Source organism: Silurus meridionalis, chromosome 7 (genome assembly GCF_014805685.1).
Source record: "Silurus meridionalis isolate SWU-2019-XX chromosome 7, ASM1480568v1, whole genome shotgun sequence".
NCBI classification, from domain to species: Eukaryota; Metazoa; Chordata; class Actinopteri; order Siluriformes; family Siluridae; genus Silurus; species Silurus meridionalis.
In genome coordinates, this window is record NC_060890.1 from 21,068,197 (window position 1) to 21,089,812 (window position 21,616).

At 40.8% G+C, this 21,616-nt stretch overlaps 1 protein-coding gene and 1 long non-coding RNA gene across 2 annotated transcripts; both read right to left on the reverse strand.

Moving 5' to 3' along the window:
* Nucleotides 1–1,562: 1,562 nt before the first annotated feature.
* Nucleotides 1,563–4,761, reverse strand: LOC124389339. Its single transcript, XR_006926570.1, has 3 exons — nt 4,660–4,761; nt 2,197–2,301; nt 1,563–1,731 (listed from the first exon to the last, which is right to left on the reverse strand). It is a non-coding gene; the product is annotated as an uncharacterized LOC124389339 (long non-coding RNA).
* Nucleotides 4,762–8,224: 3,463 nt separating this feature from the next.
* LOC124389370 lies at nt 8,225–21,433 on the reverse strand. The gene is made up of 4 exons (XM_046854747.1): nt 21,248–21,433; nt 12,567–12,660; nt 10,043–10,674; nt 8,225–9,520 (listed from the first exon to the last, which is right to left on the reverse strand). The coding sequence occupies exons 1-3, from the start codon at nt 21,431–21,433 to the stop codon at nt 10,112–10,114; spliced, it is 843 nt and encodes a 280-aa protein (XP_046710703.1). The 3' UTR covers nt 8,225–9,520; nt 10,043–10,111.
* Nucleotides 21,434–21,616: the final 183 nt, after the last annotated feature.

Here is a 21,616-nt window from a genome sequence, read left to right on the forward strand (position 1 = left end):
ATTTAATTTTACAACCTTTCAGCAGGGCAGAGGGCCTGTACATTATTATTTAATGTACACATGAGTGCATTTAAGTTAAACATTTAAGTTTGAATTTGTATTTATTTTATCCTGTGCATTGTTGCAATGTGCTATAAATAAATATTTTCATAATTTGTAATTGATTTATTCTTTGAAACTTTAATATTAATTTATGCAATTGAAATGCCTTGATTTTTAGTAAGTTTAGTACACAGTCATAGACATAAATGCAATGGTAATAATAATAATTGGCATAATTTATTTCGGTGTTTCGGTTTTCGGCCTTGCTTTTTTCTTTTTCGGTTTTCGGTTTTCGGTTTCGGCCCAGAATTTTAATTTCGGTGCATCCCTATTAATTAGTGACCTTAACTAACGCCGTTTCAGTGCTGTGGAGTTTACGGAAACCAGTCTGAAGTGGCTCAAAAAGATCATTAGTAGAGAGTTTGCTCTAAAATTTTGGCGAGGAATGGAAGATTAGAGATGGGACGAAAATTGTTTGGATTATCAAAACAATTTTATGTTACATATTCATGTTGTTAGTTTTTGGTACTGGGGTGACAGCAGCAGGTTTAAGTGCTGCTGGCACAACACTGGTTTACAGAGAGTTATTGATAATTCTCAAAACAACAGGAGTGAGGGAGTCAAAACAAGATTTAAAAAGACAAGATGGTATCGGATCAACTCTGGAAGTTGAGGCTTTCAGTTTTGAAACCATATTACGTAATGACTGGGAGTCATGAACAGCAAAGTTAGAGAGACAGATACCAGAGATTGCAGACACACTTAAAATATAATACATAGGTGAGTTGAAGCTGGAACATTAGAGAGGCTGTGATTTTTAAGCAGCTTATTGATTGAGTGAAACAGTTGTTTAGGGTTTTTCTGATTTTTGACAATTATCTGAGAAAAATACACAGATCTGGCTGACTTCATTTCAGCCTTATATTTAAGTAAGCTGACTTTCCAGGCCTGGTGATGAACAGTTAAACCTGAAATGCACCATCTACGCTCCATTTTGCGACACAAAGCCTTCATTGTACGCAAATCATCATTGTACCACGGAGCAGAGCGTGCAAGAGAAACAGATCGTGACTTCAAGGGAGCCAATGTGTAAAGGCCAGACTGGAGGACGGAGTTCAGCATAAAAACGTTATCATCCAGATCATGAGATAGAGAATCACAACTTAAAGAAGAGTCAATAAAGTCAGTGGGATCAATAAATCTACACTTGCGATAATTATTGATGCGAGAAGAGGTAGTGTTCATGACAGGTAACTTCATTTTGAAAAAGACAGCCCGGTGATCAGACAGACCTAAATCAGAAGTTGAAAAAATGAGACACAAATGAACCGTTGGAAATCACAAGGTCTATAGTGTGGCCTTTGTCATGCGTAGGACAGTCCACGAGTTGGTCTAATTCAAAGCACTCCAATATGGACAAAAAGTCTTTAGTTATTGTGGAGTCTTTTACATCCATATGGATGTTGAAATCACCCAGGAGAAGAATTTTTTTAAATCTGACGCAGAGAAAAGACGACATATCAGATAAAAAGTCTTTATTTGACTTAGGAGGCCTGTAGACTGTAGCCACTGCATTAAAAACAAGGGGCAGAAACACTCAAAACAAGGCACTCAAATGAGTCAAATTTGGGGGCAGCCACCATATGCAAGTTGACCTGTTGATTGTGTAACACAATGATACCCCCACCTCTGCCAGAAAAAAGCAAAAAGACAAATAATCCATAGCCAGCAGGTGTTAGTTCATTAAAAAGAAGATCGTCAGATTCTTTGTGCCACGTCTCAGTTAAACAGACAAGGTCCAGCTTTTGTTCTAAGATAATGTCAGATAAAATTACAGCTTTGTTGTTGACAGAGCGCGCATTAAACAGTGCTGATTTCAGCAGACACGAGAGAGGAGATGAATTCGATGCAACCTCCCCATGCCTGAGAGCTGATAAATTATTAAAATTAACCCCTGTAGGTCTAAACAACAGTCTATGGGGTTTGCACAGAAATCTCAGATAAGGTTTAGATCTTGAGCTCTTAAAGCTCCGCCTTAACGAGCGATGTATGTAATGCTTAGGTCACAATATTTCAGCATGACTGCAGAGAACACGTACATCTTTCGCCAAATCACAATGTCTGTTCAGGTTCAACAACTGGTATGCAGTGTACCTGAGAGCCATTCGGGGAGGGTCCACACCAACAGCAGCCTCACAGCGGTGTAAGCAGTGTACGTCCTGGACCAGGCAACGAAACAGTAAGGTCCAGTAAACAGCACTAAAACAAAAGCAGTAGATAAAAGCAGTAATCCAACATGCGAAGCATGAATCCACATCACAAAAAAAGACGCAAATTGTCTTCACTGGCTCAAAAAACGACTAAAATAAAAATATACGGGGGAGAGGAGCGGCAGCCAAAACCTTTCAACCGGAAGTTGTGTTGGAGGCAGGAAAAAACAGGTAATAAAGTAAATACTTTAAAATAAATATGTATATTTTTTCATGCTCATTTTTTTTTATAGCTAAAATCACAGTCGGATAAACATGTACCGTGCTTCAATGTTAAAGAAACAGTGCTACACCAGCAACGGCAACACCGTGTACTGCAAACGACCAAGTAAGCATCATCATCATATAACCATATACGCAATAGACAGAAGTGCAAAAGAACTATCAAACGTGTCTTTGGTCTTGAAGTTGTGTGTGTATGTGTGTGTCCTGATTATCTGATGTACACCGTGCCTTATATTTAAGGCTTATTACTCCTTCATTTGCTTATTCTTTCTTTTTTGCTGTGCTGCCAAGCTCAAAGTGAATTGTGCAAAATTCAAATGAATTCTTCAAAATGATCTCAAAATCCCCTTTAATACTGAATACGACTCGAATCCAAACACCTGACTAGTAGCTCAGAGGTAAAGAGGCATCAAAATTTTCAGATCCCGAATCCAGGCCTTCATGCATGCTCGTAGGCTGCATTTGAATGAATACCAAACGTATGAATTCTTTATTACCGCATTATCTGTGTAAAGCTGCTTTGAGACAATGTCCAATGTTAAAAGCGCTCTTCAAATAAAAATTAATTGAATTAAATCGAATTTACATTAAAAAGACTGTGTTTTCATTTTGCACGAGAAATCTTCTCCTCACGATAACAAAATGCGATCTTTCTGAGCTCAGGAATAGAACGAGTAAAGCATCCCGAGCATTAAGACTGGACCAGTTACGAAATGTCCCAGTGGAAAACTTTACACAATATTTGGCCCAAGCGCCGCTGGCAGGTCACACTGGACGGGAAGATTTATTTCAGGGGAAAGGAGGCATGCATAAATAGTTACTGCAAGATTAAGCCCTAGCAATTTGCATAGAATTTTTTATACAGGCTTATAATTTATTTATAGAGAACAGAATTTTCTTTGTCTTCAGGAAACAGCTCCAGAAATTGAACCACTGCTCATGCTGTTCTATGGGGTTACGTATAGAAACAATAATGTTTCATCGAGCGCATTAATAATAACCGATTGTTCAAAACACAGCTGGAACTGCTGCCCGAGTTGTGCTTTTATGCACTATAAGTTTGACAAGTAACCTCAGTAATCTACTTTTATTCTTCTTCTATCCAAATTGAAACCTGTCTCCTGATGAAGGTATGAGCATCTACATCATCTTTGCGTATTAATGCAGTTATGATGTGGTACAAATTATTATTTTTTTTTCCTGAATTATTACAGGTTCCTTTTTTTATAGCTTAAACAGAGCTAATAACTTGTATTGTGACATGCAGCGTTAAGTAAAGTTATAATTGAACATCAAACTGCTAGGAAACTTCTGGGAAATGTATAATGGATGGTGCAGAATACAATAGTGTGACTAACTGCAATTAGTGATGCAGTATCAGTGAATCCTGAGCATAAAGCAAGAGAAAATGGTGGTGAATCAAGGAACTGGGGTGTAACACTTTGATTTTAAGGATTTAATTATAATGACATCAGACCTAAATTATCTAAGAAATCCCTAGGAAACGAATGTAATAACTTTTGTAATTTTTAAGGTGAATCAAGTTCATCTAAAGACTCTGCAGGATTTGACTTGCCCTACAGACCTCTCTGTCTGGGTATTCTTATTAAATAAACCTTCATTCACACTTTACTAAAGCAGAAGAACCTGCTTGTCATCGACCTTCATCATAAACTGCCCATGTGATCACCTGTATCTGCAGTGGATTTTTTTCAGCATTGGGTCTTTCAATATGTACATAATCAAGGTTTTGAATCTTTTTATGGACACATGGAATGATTAGCTGAAAATCCAGCTGTGTGCATGACACATGAGGCATGTGGCAGGACTGAAAAAGCAGCCGTTACTGCTGACAGACATGAAGTGTTTTAAGGATGCCCTAATAAATAACACTCGTTGCTGAGAGGGTCTGTAAGCAAGGCATAAAAAAGCCGCAGTGCTTGTGTACATTGATTAAATGTATGCTTTGTGACATGAAAGGTTTAACTTATAGACGTTAGGCAAATGAAGATTTTAGCTCACGCAGATAATCCTTCAGAATACCTGCAGAAAAAAAACACACTGACTCATCACACTGAGGAACTCAGGCTGAGTCTGTGTGTGTGTGTGTGCTTAAATTCACCTGTTATGCCATTGATGTCAGGGTACAGCTCTTCATCAAGACTGATGGACGAGCTGTCTCTCAAATGCATCACGTAGCTTCTTTTTAACAGACCCACGACCTATACAACACACACACACACACACACACACACACACACACACACACACTTTAATTATAAGCTTCCTATTCCAAATCAATCAAAACGGATAATTCACTATATAGACAAAAGTACACCTTACTTTTTAAATCATAATAAGCACACACTTTTATAAGATGTCTTTGGATGTAGTATTAGAAAATGTTATTTAAACTAGCAGACCCAAACCTGCTCCAGCATGACATTGCCCTTGTGCACAAAGCTGACTCAATGAACACATGGTTTACATGGGTTGGACTTGCTGAATGCACCCCAGGCCTCATCACCCTACATCAGTACCTGACTTTACAAATGCCCTTGTTCTAAATGAGCAAAGATCTCTAAAACTTAACTCCAAAATTTAGTAGAGCAAATGGGGACTAAATGTGGAATCTGATATTCAAAAAGCTAATTTACAAGCAATAATACAGCCATTAATATCAAAATATTGGGCAACAAAAGTGAGTACACCCCAAGTGAACATATCTCTAATAAACTAATTTATAATCCTGTCCATCGTCGTCACTCCCAACGAAACCTCAACATCTTCAGCTCTGCTACCTCCAGCTCCGCCTCCTGTCTTTTACTCAATGCCACTGTCTCTAAACCATACATCATCTCAGGTCTCACCACAGTCCTATAAACTTTCCCTTTTACTCTCACAGATACTCTTCTATCACAAATCACTCCTGCCACTCTTCACCCACTCCACCCTGCCTGCACTCTTTTCTTCACTTCTCTAACACACTCTCCATTACTTTGCACTGTTGACCCCAGATACCTGAACTCCTCCACATTCTTCAACCTCTTCTCTACTGGCAACCGCACAACTCCACTGCCCTCCCTCTTATTCACACACACGTGGTCTGTCTTAGTCCTACTGACTTTCATTCCCCTTCTCTCCAGCGCATACCTCCACCTCTCCAGGCTGTTCTCAACCTGCTCACTACTCTCACCACAAATCGCAATATCATCCGCAAACATCATAGTCCATTGAGACTCCTGTCTGACTACATCCGTCAACCTGTCCATCACCACTGCACACCGGAAAGGGCTCAGAGCCGATCCTTGATGCAATCCAACCTCGATCTTAAACCAGTCTGTCGTTCCTACTACACACTTCACTGCTGTCACGCTGTCCTTGTCAGAATGCGGGTAGTTGGAGTTGAAGTGCAGGACGCCAGCAAGGTATATATTTAAAGTCTTTAATCACAAAAACAAATTTAGGCAAAACACAAAGTCCTAGCAGAACAAAAGGCAAAAAAACCAAGTGTCCGAAAACATATGACCACAGGCTGAACAGTCCACGTATGAAATGGAAAAAAAAAAAAAAACCAAAGTGTCCGAAAACATATACGACCACACCGTGCAGCGCAGGGGTAGGGCTGAGGGAGAACCAGTGTGAGTTTTAAAATATAGAAAAAAAAAACAAAAAAGCAAGAATCCGAGAAAAAACCCCGGAAGATCCAAAACCAAAACGAAAGGATCCGGGAAGCAAAAACGAGGGGCAGGAAAGTCTCAAAGGATCACTAAGCCGACGAGACGATCTGGCAGAAAATATGTAAATGAATAAAGGATGGAAGGAATAAAGACATTTGTTAACAGGTAAGTAGATCATATTCTTAGAAAATTACTACTATTAAATCTAAAAAAAACATACACACACACACACACACACACACACACACACACACACACACACACACACACACACACAACTGTATTACCTGAATAAAAACTTTCTTTTGGCTTCTCCCGTTAGGGGTCGCCACAGCGGATCATCCGCCTGTTTTATTTGGCACGTTTTTACGCTGGATGCCCTTACTTACGCAACCCTCCCCATTCCCTGGCCGGGGATCAAACTCGGGTCGTATCGGTGAGAGCTCCGCATCCTAACCACTAGATCACCAGGGACCATACCTGTATTACCTAAATGAGGTCAAACAAATGTATTATTTAATTAAAAATGTCCATTAATTTAATTTTATTTAATCAATTTAATTTGACAATATTATTTGACAATTACTCAATTTAATCAATATAAAAAAAATGTATTGCATTCATTCGATTTATTCTGGGGTTTTTTATATGATAAAATATTATTTTATATATTATTTAGCCAAGCAAGCATTTTATTTAAAATTGTTTTAAAAATATAAACTGTTGATGTTCACGAATGTTAATAATAAACTGCGTTAATAAAAAAACAACACGCAATTTTATGTTTTGCATTTCTTCCCCCTAACCGTAGCGTAATTGAAATGTTACATCCCTAATGTTTATATATTATCTAATATGTTAACATTTACATTTGAGGCATTTAGCAGACGCCCTTGTCCAGAGGGACGTACAAAAGTGCTTTGAGTCTCTAGCAATGAATAAAGCTACAATGGTATGTCACTGGTACGTATGTTTGTGCTAGAGAATACCTTATAAATATAGTAAAGTAAAAAAAGATTGGACTGTGATTGTAGTAAAACTTTCTTTCGGCTTCTCCCGTTAGGGGTCGCCACAGCGGATCCTCCGCACGATTTTTGATTTGGCACATGTTTTACGCTGGATGCCCTTCCTAACGCAACCCTCCCCAATTTATCCGGGCTCGGGACCGGCACTAGTAAACGACTAAATTGAATGGCATGTTGGACACACTTTTCTTGTGCTTTCTTTCTTGATTTGTTATTGATTTGGCTTTCTTGAAGGCTAGCTAAAATAAATCACATGTACTTCTAAGACATTTTGCTAAAAAATGTTTCTTCGCTTTATGTAAAGAGATTTCATGACAGTGTACAGTGTAATCTCAGCCACACATTTCTGAATGAGAAGAGGCACTTTGGGAACGCAGGCCTCTTTCTCCACCAGGCAGCTCAGCTACACTCCGAACACAGACGGGGGCGGGAGCTCGCTAAGGCGGGGAGTTGGCGCCTTCTACTGCTCCACATAGAGATAGATAGGTTTAACATGTTGCTGCGTTTAGAGTAAATATATACACAGATTACCTGGAACATGCAGTCAGATGAACTTGATTTAGATCATTGAATGAAGACCGCAATTGTGTTTACAGCTTACTACAGCTGTAAACACAAATACAACTACATCAGACCTTTAACAGCTCTATTCTTGGATTGGATTTTGCTTTAACAGCTCGCAGATTTTGACGCTGCATCGCTCACTAGTTGCTTTGCATAAACACATCTGACAAATAAAGACAAGTAAATGTAGTTTTAGTGCTCAGTTTTGTAGATTTCCTAGACTGCAGTGACCTGTAAGAGCATATGCATGAAATAGGGAATTGAGAAATCTTATAATTGTAGGCATACATTAAAAATAAAAAATAAAATTTAATGTAATGTTTCATTATAATTTGTTATATTTGACACTTTTGTCATTGTCATTTGTCATATTTGACTGTTCTGTGACATAAAATTGAATAGAAATAGAACACACAAATAAAATTTAAATATAATTTGGTTCCAATCATAAAAATAGGAGAATATTCAACAAATAAATACACTATGTGGGCAAAAGTATTGGGATACATGACTTTTACAGCACTATGTGGTTCTTTCACAAACTGTTACCAAAAAGTTGGAGACCAAAAACGAAACGGAGGGAATCGCCCTGCCGCAAATGATTAGCAGCACGATTCTGCTTCGATTTCCACCCGGAAGCTCACGGGCGCTTCTCGCAGGTCATGCTCGCATGCAAGCGTGGAATTCCTGGCTCACTTCTCCGGTGAGATGGCAGAGTGGGGGGGATTCCTATGGAACGCCAATGGAGGCGATTTTGGTTCGTATGGTTCGTATTCATCAGACAACTCCTGGGGATGTTCGGGATGACAACAGCGGATCTCCACGTCTGCACCTTGAGTTCCTCAGAGCGTGTCGCTCCGTTCCAGAGATCCTCCGATCTTAAAAATCTAAACTAGTCATTTTGAGTTAAAAGGAATGGTATTTATATGACATCAACTAATAATTATCATAATTCTATTATGACAAAAAGGCACCATTAAGGCCTCAGCTTACTTAATGCCAGATGACGTTTGGCTTTTACAAAGATGACATAACTGTGGCGCAAATTTAGGACATGAGGAAACTTCGCACACGAACACGTTAGATGACGAGCCTTCTGACTATTAATACAATTTTTTTTTATCAAATTTATAGTCACAGAGAGAATGTGACCCTGCATTAAGAATACTGAGGCCTTTACAGTTAATATCTAATCAATTAAATGAATGGATATAAAATATGCAAAATATGAGGAATTGCTACAGCACCGAGGCAGCATACCCGGCTGCGTGCTTGACCACTGGGGCCTGTGGATTACTACTATTAAATCTAAAAAAACAAACACACACACACACACACACACATTAGCATTTGGCATTAGCATTTGGTGTGAGTACAATTAGCTTCAGCATGCGTGCTCGCTCCAGCTCCAGGTTGAAGGTGTGGTTTAACGAGAGTGACGTCTCCTGACGTGAGCAAAGCTGCGCGAGCTCGTGTCACTCCGTCCACCTGGATGGCACAGAAGACGTCTTTAGCGGTGCGAGATCGCACAAGATCAGAGACTCCAAGCAGATGCACTATGAGGAGGCCTGACACTCTCTGGGCACACCTCGGTTGCTCTGCTAGAGTGTAAGGCCGGAATGACCCGACTGTATCCTGCCATCTGCAGTGTGGAGGAGATTGTGGCGACTCCTGTGTCTCTTGAAATGATCCCTTAGACCCGCCAATTAAAACCCTGAATCGAATCGAAAGAAGAGATTATTGTGTAATGTGAAAAGAGTTCAAAACATCATAATGTATTATAACATTACAAAACTTAAAGGGAAAAAAATCTGTTTTTATGTTGAACTTGAATCAATTTAAACTCGCATCATGAACCCTTCATCTAATCGAATGAAACTAATATTTCATAGAGGAACAAGGAGGTGTACAGTAAACATCTTCCATAGACCACTAAAAGGCATGGAATGCAAATAATTATGCTGTGCACAGTGAATAGTAAATCTAATTGGGAAACCCTGAGAAAAAAATAAAAAAAAGTTAATAGAAGCCCACAGGGGAACCAGCCGACCATAATTTGGCAACAACACACAAACTGGGTGACATCGTTATGAAACTACACATATTTTTACATTTTAAAGGGCAACCTGAACCAATGGATCGGGAAATCCATCATTGTCAATGCGCACTCTAAAGTTCAATGCCCAACTTTTTCCTCCAAAAACTGCACACTTTTGGACTCCATTTGATATCTCACCTCTGAACTCCTCTGGCACCCTCTCTATCTCTCTCCTTCTCCATGGATCTTCAACTATATCTTTCTCCTTCAACTTCTCTCCACTGACCCAGCAGTCCTTTTCTCTGGGATTGGGTTGTACCAAATGTTGCTCTCACTTTCAGTCACATGCCTTCGCTCTGTGAAGCAAGCTGTGTAGGCCTCATCCAGAGCCTGGGCTTTTCCTGAGGACAGCACCCAAGCATGACTACTCCTCTCCAGGTGCTGAAGGTAGACTCCCTGTCCAGATAGCTTACTCATACCCAAGGAGGTGCAGTACTCTGTGACTGGAGGCATCACTAACTCTGGAAGACCTGTATCTGCCATGTCAGCACAGTCAGCCATGTCAGCCTTCTGGCAAGCTCTGGGGTAGGTTCCATCCTTCCATCTCCCCTCAAACCCATTCTCCTTAATAGAGGCCTGTTTGGAAGCCTGGACCTTGCTGGAACAGCTTTCAGACTTGGGAGCTGGTTCACATCCCTGGAGATGGATGAGAGTTTGGCCCAGTTCTGTTTTTTGGACACTGTGATCTGTGTGTCTTGTAAATTTTACTTCCACCTCAGTCACTGAGGACGATAAAGAGCTGTGGATGAGCTCGGCCTTCTTTGGTCCATCTAAGATAAAGAGAATGAGAATGAGAGAGAGGAAGCGGATTGTCTATTAGACCATCTATTAGACCATATTTGACATAGACAAGGCGAGAAAGAAAGAGACAGGGAGACATCAAAATAGTCTCACTATTGTGAAAAATATATGTATGTATACCTAAATACTTGTGTAATTAGGGGGGGGAAAAAAAAATACAAAAAATGCATTTAGAAACAGTTGAGTTCCCCCTCCCCTTTCTCACAGTGGTTTGACCCACTGCCTGCTTTCCCAGTTCATCTCACCTACTCTACACACACACACACACACGAATCAGGTGTGTGTCTGCGGCTCAATTAATGTCCAACTCCATTAACTAGGGTATTTTATTCACTTTAAATAAAGGCGATTCTCTTTAATGTAGTTACTCATAAATTAGTTGCGGCAAAAATGCTGATTACCGATGTAATTTTTCATGAATCTGCTATATTAGTGATTAAAATATAACTTATCTAGTTGACATTAGGTTGTTTACAATAGCAAACTGACGAGGCACGTGTGCGCTCAATTAAAAATGCCGTCCGCATAACGCCAAGAGTAAATCTCAAAATAAAAGTCTCTCACAGCAAACAGCAAAATTAACATCAAATACTCAAATAAAGAAAACATAAATATAGCAACACAGGATTTTTGTAAAAAAAAAGGAAATTATCCCATTTATATTGCACTCATAACTCGTTACACACACACACAGTGCTGAAAGATTTATGATCAAACTCTTGATGTCAACCAAATGAGGGTTCCCCTTTTGAGTCTGGTTCCTCTAAAGGTTTCTTCCTCATAACATCTAAGGGAGTTTTTCCATGCCACAGTCGCCATGGCTGCTCATCAGGGATAAATGCACACAGTTCACCTCGACTGTTGATTTCTGTAAAGCTGCTTTAAGACAATGTCTGTTGTAAAAAGCGCTATAGAAATAAACTTGACTTGACTTGACTTGACTATTACATCTACCTGTTTTAGCTGTTAACTGGACCTCACATCATATTAATATTAGATAGATAGATAGATAGATAGATAGATAGATAGATAGATAGATAGATAGATAGATAGATAGATAGATAGATAGATAGATAGATTAATCGATTATTCAATTAATCGATCGATCGATCGATCTTTATTGTCATTGCATTGTACAGGTACACAGCAACAAAATGCAGTTTGACATCTACCAGAAGTGCAAAAAGTAGCAATCGTGCAAATAGTGCAGATAAATATGTGGCATATTTACAGCATGGAATATATATGTAAGCATATATACAGTGATTAAATATAAAGGCTATACCAGTGCAGAGACGTGAGGTACAGATAGATGTTCTAAGGCAATGTCATTGAAGAGGAAATGTGCAGAAGTGAAAGGTTATATTATTACACAAGCATGTACACACACAAGCATTGAAAAGATGATGATGATGATGATCAGGAATGTCTCTGTTCTCAGTCATGTTTACTTCACTGACTCCCTCTGTCTCATCCATGTTAGATTTACTTCTTGTTGCTTTCTGCCTGCTGATTATTAGCTTTGTAAACTAGTCTACATCTGTGGTGAGTGAGAGTCAGGACTTTATACACCAGTGGATTGAAAAAGACGCACAATGACAGGAAATCAGTTGATTGGCTGAAATCAGCGCGCAGTAAAAATAAAAAACAATTTTGTTATTTCACCAAATGAATGAATTAAAACTAAAGTAACGAGCCGGTTTAAAAAATGTAAGAAGTAAAAAGTACAGATATTTGTGTAAAAAGGTAATGAGTAAAAGTAAAAAGTAAATGTGAAAAATAAATAGTGGAGTAAAGTACTGATACCAGAAAAATCTACTTAAGTACAGTAACGAAGTATTTGTACTTCGTTACTTCTCACCTCTGCAGACCACACGAGCCAACCTTCGCTTCCCACGTGCATCAGTGAGCCTTGGCTGCCTGTGACCCTGTCCCCAGTTCACCACTGTTCTTTCCTTGGACCACTTTTGATAGATACTGACCACTGCAGACCAGGAACATCCCACAAGAGCTGGAGTTTTGGAGATGCTCTGACCCAGTTGTCTAGACACCACATTTTTGACCTTTTTAAACTCGCTCAAATCCTTATGCTTGCCCATTTTTCCTGCTTCTAACACATCAATTTTGAGGACAAAATGTTCACTTGCTGCCTAATATATCCCACCCACTAACAGGTGCCATGATAAAGAGAGTACCAGTGTTATACACTTCACCTTTTGTAGTGTTATAATGTCACCTGGTCGGTGTATATCAGTGTTGAAAGGCAAAGAAACTGTAAGCACCTCAAAGTTAATTATGTTCCAGTAGAACTCCAGATCCTGAACTGTTTTTATACCACAGTAAAGTGAAAAGAAAAGTTATGTCCTGTAGTCAATTTGAGGGTAAAATAAGGGTAAAAAGGGATGACAATATAAACATTATCCAAATGTTCAATGAACATACAAGTACCCGTCTATGGGCTTTTACTATAGAAACACCAACCATATTACAATTAACACATCAATTAAAACCTACACTCACCATTTACATTTTTCAGTTCTACACACACTTACATTTTTCAACCAGGTAGCAACACAGTGGCAAAATCATAGAGGTACAAGTCCAGAGTTTGTGAGAATGGGGAGGTTTAGGGGCTGATAATGTGATTTAACATTGGCATGGTTCGTATGATTTGAGTTGTTCAAAAATTGTTGCTCTTTTGGGATTTTTACACATATTAGACTCCATAGTTAAAAAAAGAATAGTACAAAAAAAAAAAAATAATAATAATAAAAAAACACCCAGTGAGAGAGTTCCAAGAAAATGGTCAGAATTGTTCAAGCTTACAGGCAGGAAACAATAACTCACATAATTACTCTTGACAACAATGCTGAGCAGAAAAGCACCACAGAACACCTTGGGCACCATGTCATAGGATAGTAAGATTTTACTAGTTTCAGAAGTGAACAGAAATCTGAAACTTGGTTCAACTGAATTAAGAAGTGAAAGAATGCAGAAATTAGTTAATGGACTACCACAGCTATTACAAAATCTTTATCTTAAACACAGGGCTGTGTTCTATTTAAAACTGTCTGTCTAGTTAGGGAGCACTTCAGGACAAAGTAAAGACTGTCGAGTAGAGTGTAGAGTGTACTGCACATGTCATTCCTGGAAAAGGAAATCTCATAATTCTGTTCAGAGGCTGAGAGCTTGATGAAAGCCATGAAAGATAAACTGCAACTATCTGAGTGGCACAACATGGAAATTTGATCATCACATCATCCCATGATTCTGATCCTTACTAAAATGGTCTGAACACACATCACTTAACTTTTTTTTTTTTTTTGGCAAAGTTTGTACTTTTTCGTGACATGTAGGAGGTGCGAGTGTGTGTGTCCCTGAACTAAAAGCTATTTAATCCCAGCTGTGTTCGGCAGTGAGTCAAAGACATGATGGAAAAGTTTGCTGAGAATGCAACCCGTTAAGTGTTTTTCCCAAAAAATACCAGCCCTAACACCCCCACCCTTACCCAAACACACACACACACACAGACACACACACACATAATTTGAGACATCCTGTGAGAAAGCAGCAGTGTTCTAAACCCCTTTGCTGCAAATCAAAAATAATTATCACTCCAGCGGACTCCAGTCATTTTCCAAATAAACAAAGCCATTTATTTTTATATATAAATATATACACAATATTTTCCATGTTTTGAAATAAATCACAATAATTGTTCAAATGTTTACAATAAGCATGATAGTACGTCATTATCTATGTCTGCCTTGATAACCTAGCATTGACTAGCATTTTTATAAATAGGCTAAGCTTTGTAGAACTGCCAGCTAGTTAAGTTAACTAGTTACCAGCTGCAAAATGCTGCCAGTTCAGGCACAGACACTAGCACCTTATCTGTATAAAAAGGGGGAAAACCTACCAACTATTCTGGAAATTTCTGTTTTTCCAATATTAAGTGTCAGCCATTAGTTTATTAATTAGTGATTATTGTTTGCCTATCAACTGTATCAAGTACATTTACCCACCTAAATGTTTGTATGTTTTTTTTTTTTCATGTCAACAGCAAACACTTCTATTTAAATGTACCACAATATACACTCCCTAACAGATTGCATTAGCTCAGCTACCGTAGGTCAATAAAACACTCATCGATCACATGACTGCAGCGAGTCAGTAGCTCCCGAACAGGACAATATTCTGAAATCTTATTATGCAATGTTTTGTGTGTTTAATAAAATATATATGATACAACATATCAATTACTGCCTTAAATCTGCAGCGGATTGCAGCTAAATACGTCTCTCTGCAGAGTAAACTGTGGTCTCCTTTCCCACAGTACCCATGACTTTACCCATAATGCAATTCTCTGGAAAGACTTTGTGTGTGTGTGTGTGTGTGTGTGTGTGTGTGTGTGTGTGTGTGTGTGTGTGCATGTCTGTAAAATAGCAAGAATTTCCCTAAAAGTCATTAACATCATCACCTACACCAACGCTGTTCTTGATCACATCAATAGCTGTGTGGATCAGGTGACTAGACCAAAAAAAATCAAAGTGTTCCCCAATCAGAAGCCATGGATGAACCAGGAGGTCCGTCTTCGGCTCAAAGCATGCAATACTTCCTTCAGGTCTGGAGACCGGGGGGCCTACAGCGTCGCCAGAGCCGATCTGAGGAGGGGAATCTGCAAGGCCAAACATGCTTACAAACAGCAGATTGAGGAGCACTTCAACTATGCTGACCCCCAACGCATGTGGCAAGGTATACAGGCTATCACTGACCGCAAAGGTCAGGTATTTAGAATTGCGTATAAAGACAGTATGCTCAGCTACAGACAGGCGCTAAAAGCTGCTAGAGCTGAACACCTGAGTAAACTCATAGAAAACAACAAAAACAATCCCAGGTTCCTTTTCAGTACTGTAGCTAAACTAACTACAAATCAGGGCTCTGAAAATTGTGTTCCATCACAGTTTAGTAGTGAGGACTTTATGAATTTCTTCACTGAAAAAATAGATAACATTAGAAAAACAATTGTGGCAGTTCAACCTCTGACACCATCTCCTGAGACAGTGTTACCTTCAACTCCACAACTCCACTGTTTTACATGTATAGGACAGGAAGAGCTGTATGATGTTATTCTTCTTCTTCTTCTTGATCTTTCGGCTGCTCCCATTAGGGGTCGCCACAGCGGATCATCCGTCTCCATACCACCCTGTCCTCTACATCTGCCTCTTTCACACCAACTACCTGCATGTCTTCCCTCACCACATCCATGAACCTCCTCCTTGGCCTTCCTCTTTTCCTCCTACCTGGTGGCTCCATCCACAGCATTCTTCTACCAATATAATTCATGTCCCTCCTTTGCACATGTCCAAACCAACTCAATCTCGCCTCCCTCACCTTGTCACCAGAACATCCTACATGCGCTGTCCCTCTAATGAACTCATTTCTAATCTTGTCCATCCTCGACACGCCCAACGAAAACCTTAACATCTTCAGCTCTGCTACCTCCAGCTCCATCTCCTGTCTTTTACTCAATGCCACTGTCTCTAATCCATACAACATCGCAGGTCTCACCACAGTCCTATAAACTTTCCCTTTCATTCTTGCAGATACCCTACTATCACAAATCACTCCTGTCACTCTTCTCCACCCACTCCACCCTGCCTGCACTCTTTTCTTTACTTCTCTAACACACTCTCCATTACTTTGCACTGTTGACCCCAGGTACCTGAACTCCTCCACCTTTTCCACCTCTTCTCCCTGCAACCGCACCACTCCACTGCCCTCCCTCTCATTCACACACATGTACTCTGTCTTACTCCTACTGACTCTCATTCCCCTTCTCTCCAACGCATATCTCCACCTCTCCAGGCTCTTCTCAACCTGCTCCCTACTCTCACCACAAATCACAATATCATCCGCAAACATCATAGTCCAGGAGACTCCTGTCTGACCTCGTCCGTCAACCTGTCCATCACCACTGCAAACAGGAAAGGGCTCAGGGCCGATCCTTGATGCAGTCCAACCTTCACCCTGAACCAGTCTGTCGTACCTACTGCACACTTCACCGCCGTCACACTGTCCTCATACATGTCCTGCACCACCCTCACATACTTCTCTGACACACCTAACTTCCTCATACAATACCATAACTCCTCTCTTGGCACTCTGTCGACGCTTTCTCTAAATCCACAAATACACAATGCAATTCCTTCTGTCCTTCTCTATACTTCTCCATCAACATCCTCAAAGCAAATAAGGCATCTGTGGTGCTCTTCCTCGGCATGAAACCATACTGTTGCTCACAGATGGTCACCTCTTCTCTCAGCCTGGCTTCCACTACTCTTTCCCATAACTTCATGGTGTGACTGATCAACTTAATTCCCCTGTAGTTACTGCAAGACTGCACATCTCCTTTATGCTTAAAGATCGGTACCAGCACACTTCTTCTCCATTCCTCAGGCATCTTCTCACCTTCCAAAATCCTGTTAAACAACCTGGTCAAAACTCCACTGCCATCTCTCCTAAACATCTCCACGCTTCTACCGGTATGTCATCTGGTCCAACCGACTTTCCACTCTTCATCCTCTTAATCGCTGCGCTCACTTCCTCCTAACTAATCCTATCTACATCCTGCTTCACCAACTCCACATCGTCCAACCTTCTCTCTCTCTGATTTTCCTCATTCATCAGCTGCTCAAAATACTCCCTCCACCTTCTCAACACACTCTCCTCACTAGTCAACACATTTCCTCTCCATCCTTTACTGCTCTAACTTGCAGTACATCCTTCCCAGCTCGGTCCCTCTGCCTGGCCAATCGGTATAAATCCTTTTCTCCTTCCTTAGTGTCTCATACAGCTCCTCATATGCCATTTCCTTGGCTTTCGCCACATCCCTCTTTACCTGCTGCCGCATCTCCTTGTACTCCTGCCTACTTTTCTCATCACTCTGTCTATCCCACTTCTGTTTTGCCAACCTCTTTCTCCTTATGCTCTCCTGCACTTCCTCATTCCACCACCATGTCTCCTTGTCTTGCTTTCTATTTCCAGATGTCACACCAAGTACTTTTCTAGCTGCCTCCTCATCACTCCTGCAGTAGTTGCCCAATCATCCAACACCTCTTCAACACCACCGAGCCCCTGTCTGACCTCTTCCCTGAACCTCACACTACACTCTTCCTCCTTAAGTTTCCACCATCTTATTCTTCGTTCAGTCCTCACTCTCCTCCTCTTCTTCTTCACCTCCAAAACCATCCTACAGACCACCATCCGATGCTGTCTAGCTACACTGTCCCCTGCCAACACCTTACAGTCTCCAATCTCCTTCAGGTTGCATCTCCTGCATAGCACATAGTCCACCTGTGTGCACCTTCCTCCACTCTTATCGTCACCCTATGATCCTCCTTCTTCTTAAAATAAGTGTTCACCACTGCCATTTCCATCCTTTTAGCAAAATCTACCACCATCTGCCCTTCCACATTCCTCTCCTTAAAACCATACCTACCCATCACCTCCTCATCACCTCTGTTCCTTCACCTACATGCCCATTAAAGTCTGCCCCAATCACCAATCGTTCTTTCCTAGGTACACCATCTACCACTTCATCTAATTCACTCCAGAATTTTTCCTTCTCCTCCATCTCACAGCCAACTTGTGGAGCATAGGCACTGATGACATTTATCATCATCCCTTCAACTTCCACCTTCACAATCATCACCCTATCAGAAACTCTCTTCACCTCCACTACACTCTTACTGTACTCTTCCTTCAGAATCACCCCTACACCATTTCTCTTTCCATCCACACCATGATAAAACAGTTTAAATCCACCTCCAGTGTTCCTGGCCTTACTCCCTTTTCACTTGGTCTCCTGAACACACAGCATATCTACCTTTCTCCTCTCCATAATATCAGCTACCTCTCTCCCTTTACCCGTCATAGTACAAACATTTAAAGTACCAACCCGAACCTCCACTCTCCTCCACTGCTCCTTTCCCTGCCGTCTCTGTAGACGTCTTCCTCCTCTCCTCCTTCTCCTCCTTCGGCCAACAGTAGCCCAATTTCCACCGGTACCCTGTCGGCTAACGATACCTGTGGCGGTCGTTGTTAACCCGGGCCTCGACCGATCCGGTATGAAATTTTCATTTGTGATCCGCATATTTGATTTGGCACATGTTTTACGCTGGATGCCCTTCCTAACGCAACCCTCCCCATTTACCCGGGCTTGGGACCGGCACTAAGAGTGCACTGGGTTGTGCATCCATAATGGCTGGGTTTGTATGATGTTATTACTAAAGCTAAATCAACAACATGTCAGTTAGATCCAATTCCTACTAAATTACTGAAGGAAGTGTTATATACAACTGGTGAACCTCTTCTGAATATTATTAACTCTTCACTATCGTTAGGACATGTCCCTAAACCCCTCAAGTTAGCAGTTATTAAGCCCCTCATTAAAAAACCTAATCTGGATCCAAACACGTTATCGAATTACAGACCAATTTCAAATCTCCCATTTATGTCCAAGATTTTAGAAAAGATTGTCGATGCCCAGTTATGTTCCTACCTGCAAGAGAACAATATCTTTGAAGAATTTCAGTCAGGTTTTAGGCCCCATCATAGCACAGAAACTGCTCTAGTTAAAATCACTAATGACCTGTTTTTAGCTTCAGACCAAGGCTTCATCTCGCTGTTGGTTCTACTAGATCTTAGTGCTGCATTCGACACTATAGACCATGATCTCCTCCTAGATCGCTTACAAAATTACATCGGCATTCAGGGACAGGCATTAAGCTGGTTTAAATCCTACCTGTCCGATCGTTACCATTTCGTAGATTTAAATGGAGAGCTATCCAGGCTAATGCAAGTAAATTATGGCGTGCCGCAAGGTTCAGTTCTAGGACCCCTGCTCTTCACAATATACATGCTTCCGTTAGGAAATATTATTAGAAGGCATGGAATTAGCTTCCATTGTTATGCTGATGATACTCAGCTATATATCTCATCTAAACCAGGCGATATAGCTCAATTAGCTCGAATAACTGAGTGTGTTAAGGAAATAAGAGATTGGATGACCCATAACTTTCTACTTTTAAATTCTGATAAGACTGAGATTTTGCTCATCAGCCCAAAAACTAGTATACAGAAGCTCCAGCATCTCAACCTGCATTTAGACGGATGTTCTGTAACCACTAGTTCAACGGTAAAAGATCTGGGAGTTATTTTAGACAGCGATTTGTCTTTCAAAAATCATATCAACCAAGTTACAAAAACAGCCTTCTTTCACCTTAGAAATATTTCTAAGTTAAGAAACATGTTGTCTATATCCGATGCAGAGAAGCTCGTCCATGCGTTCATGACCTCCAGAATAGACTATTGTAATGCATTACTAGGTGGATGTCCTGCGTCATTAATAAACAAGCTTCAGTTAGTCCAGAATGCAGCAGCAAGAGTTCTTACAAGGTCAAGAAAATATGATCACATAACCCCAATCCTATCATCCCTACATTGGCTTCCTGTTAAGTTTCGAATATACTACAAACTATTACTTCTCACTTATAAAGCACTAAATGGTTTGGCTCCCATGTATCTATCCAGTCTTTTAACACGCTCCAATCCGCCATGCTCCCTGAGGTCTCAAAACTCTGGGCTTCTAGTAGTTCGTAGAATAGCAAAGTCCACTAAAGGCCGTAGAGCATTTTCACATTTAGCTCCTAAACTCTGGAATAGTCTTCCTGACAGTGTTCGGGGCTCAGACACACTCACCCAGTTTAAGTGTAGATTAAAAACATATCTTTTTAGCAAAGCCTACACATAACACACATCACATATCATAACCTTGTGCTCCAGAACATCTGATCACATGCACATTATCAACTTGTGCTGTTAATATCATGAACAGCAGCTACGCTAATTCCTCTCCACTGCTTCTCTTTCTCTCCCCATCCCGAGACACCCTGAGGTTTGGCCAGCTCCAGTCACGTCCCACCTCGTGATGATTACGGACCTTTGAAGAAGTAGATGCGAACTCGCAAACATCCCGAATCATCTAGAGGCGTACCAGTGCCATTTGGATCCCGCTACATGTGTGGAGTATTGACATTGGACCTCCTGGAGTGTTTAAAGGCTCTGGCATGGAGAAGCCGATGCTGGATCTGTGGTGATCACAAATGCTGAGCTCATAAAACTCGGAGCTACTAACCATATAGACTGTATAAGACTGCAGAAAGAACATCACTTATAATCTTATACTCCAGTAATCATGTTAGTTCTCACTCTCCAGTGTTCTGTATTGTTGAAAGATTTATGATCAAACTCTTGATGTCACCCAAATGAGGATGGGTTCCCCTTTTGAGTCTGGTTCCTCTCAAGGTTTCTTCCTCATAACATCTAAGGGGAGTTTTTCCTTGCCACAGTTGCCACGGCTTGCTCATCAGGGACAAATTCACACCATTCACCATCACTGTTGATTTGTGTAAAGCTGCTTTGAGACAATGTCTGTTGTGAAAAGCGCTATACAAATAAACTTGACTTGACTTGACTTACACTCTCCACCTCTGAAGTGTGTGCCACCCTTGGAAGGGTGAATGCAAGGAAAGCAGCTGGCCCTGATGGCATCCCTGGTCGTGTACTCAGAGCATGCGCGGACCAACTGGCCGAGGTCTTCACAAACATCTTTAATCTATCCTTGGCCCAGGCAATCATTCCCACCTGCTTCAAGTCTGCTACCATCATGCCAGTGCCAAAGCGCTCCACTGCAACAGAACTGGCTGACTTTCATCCCGTCGCACTCACACCTGTCATTGCCAAGTCCTTCAAAATACTGGTCCTCATCCACCTTAAAGCCTGTCTGCCACCCAGCCTGGACCCTTACCAATTTGCCTATCGCCCAAATAGATCAACTGAGGACGCCAT

What these genes read in the sequence shown, in the direction of transcription:
- LOC124389370 (XM_046854747.1), bottom strand. Translation starts at nt 21,433, where the DNA reads ATGGTAGCAGACTTGAAGCAGGTGGGAATGATTGCCTGGGCCAAGGAT. An exon ending in ACACTTCAGAGGTGGAGAGT is followed by an intron (nt 12,661 to 21,247) that starts GTAAGTCAAGTC and finishes AAGTGGTCCAAG; the next exon opens with GAAAGAACAGTGGTGAACTG. An exon ending in GGCTCGTGTGGTCTGCAGAG is followed by an intron (nt 10,675 to 12,566) that starts GTGAGAAGTAAC and finishes TCTTTATCTTAG; the next exon opens with ATGGACCAAAGAAGGCCGAG.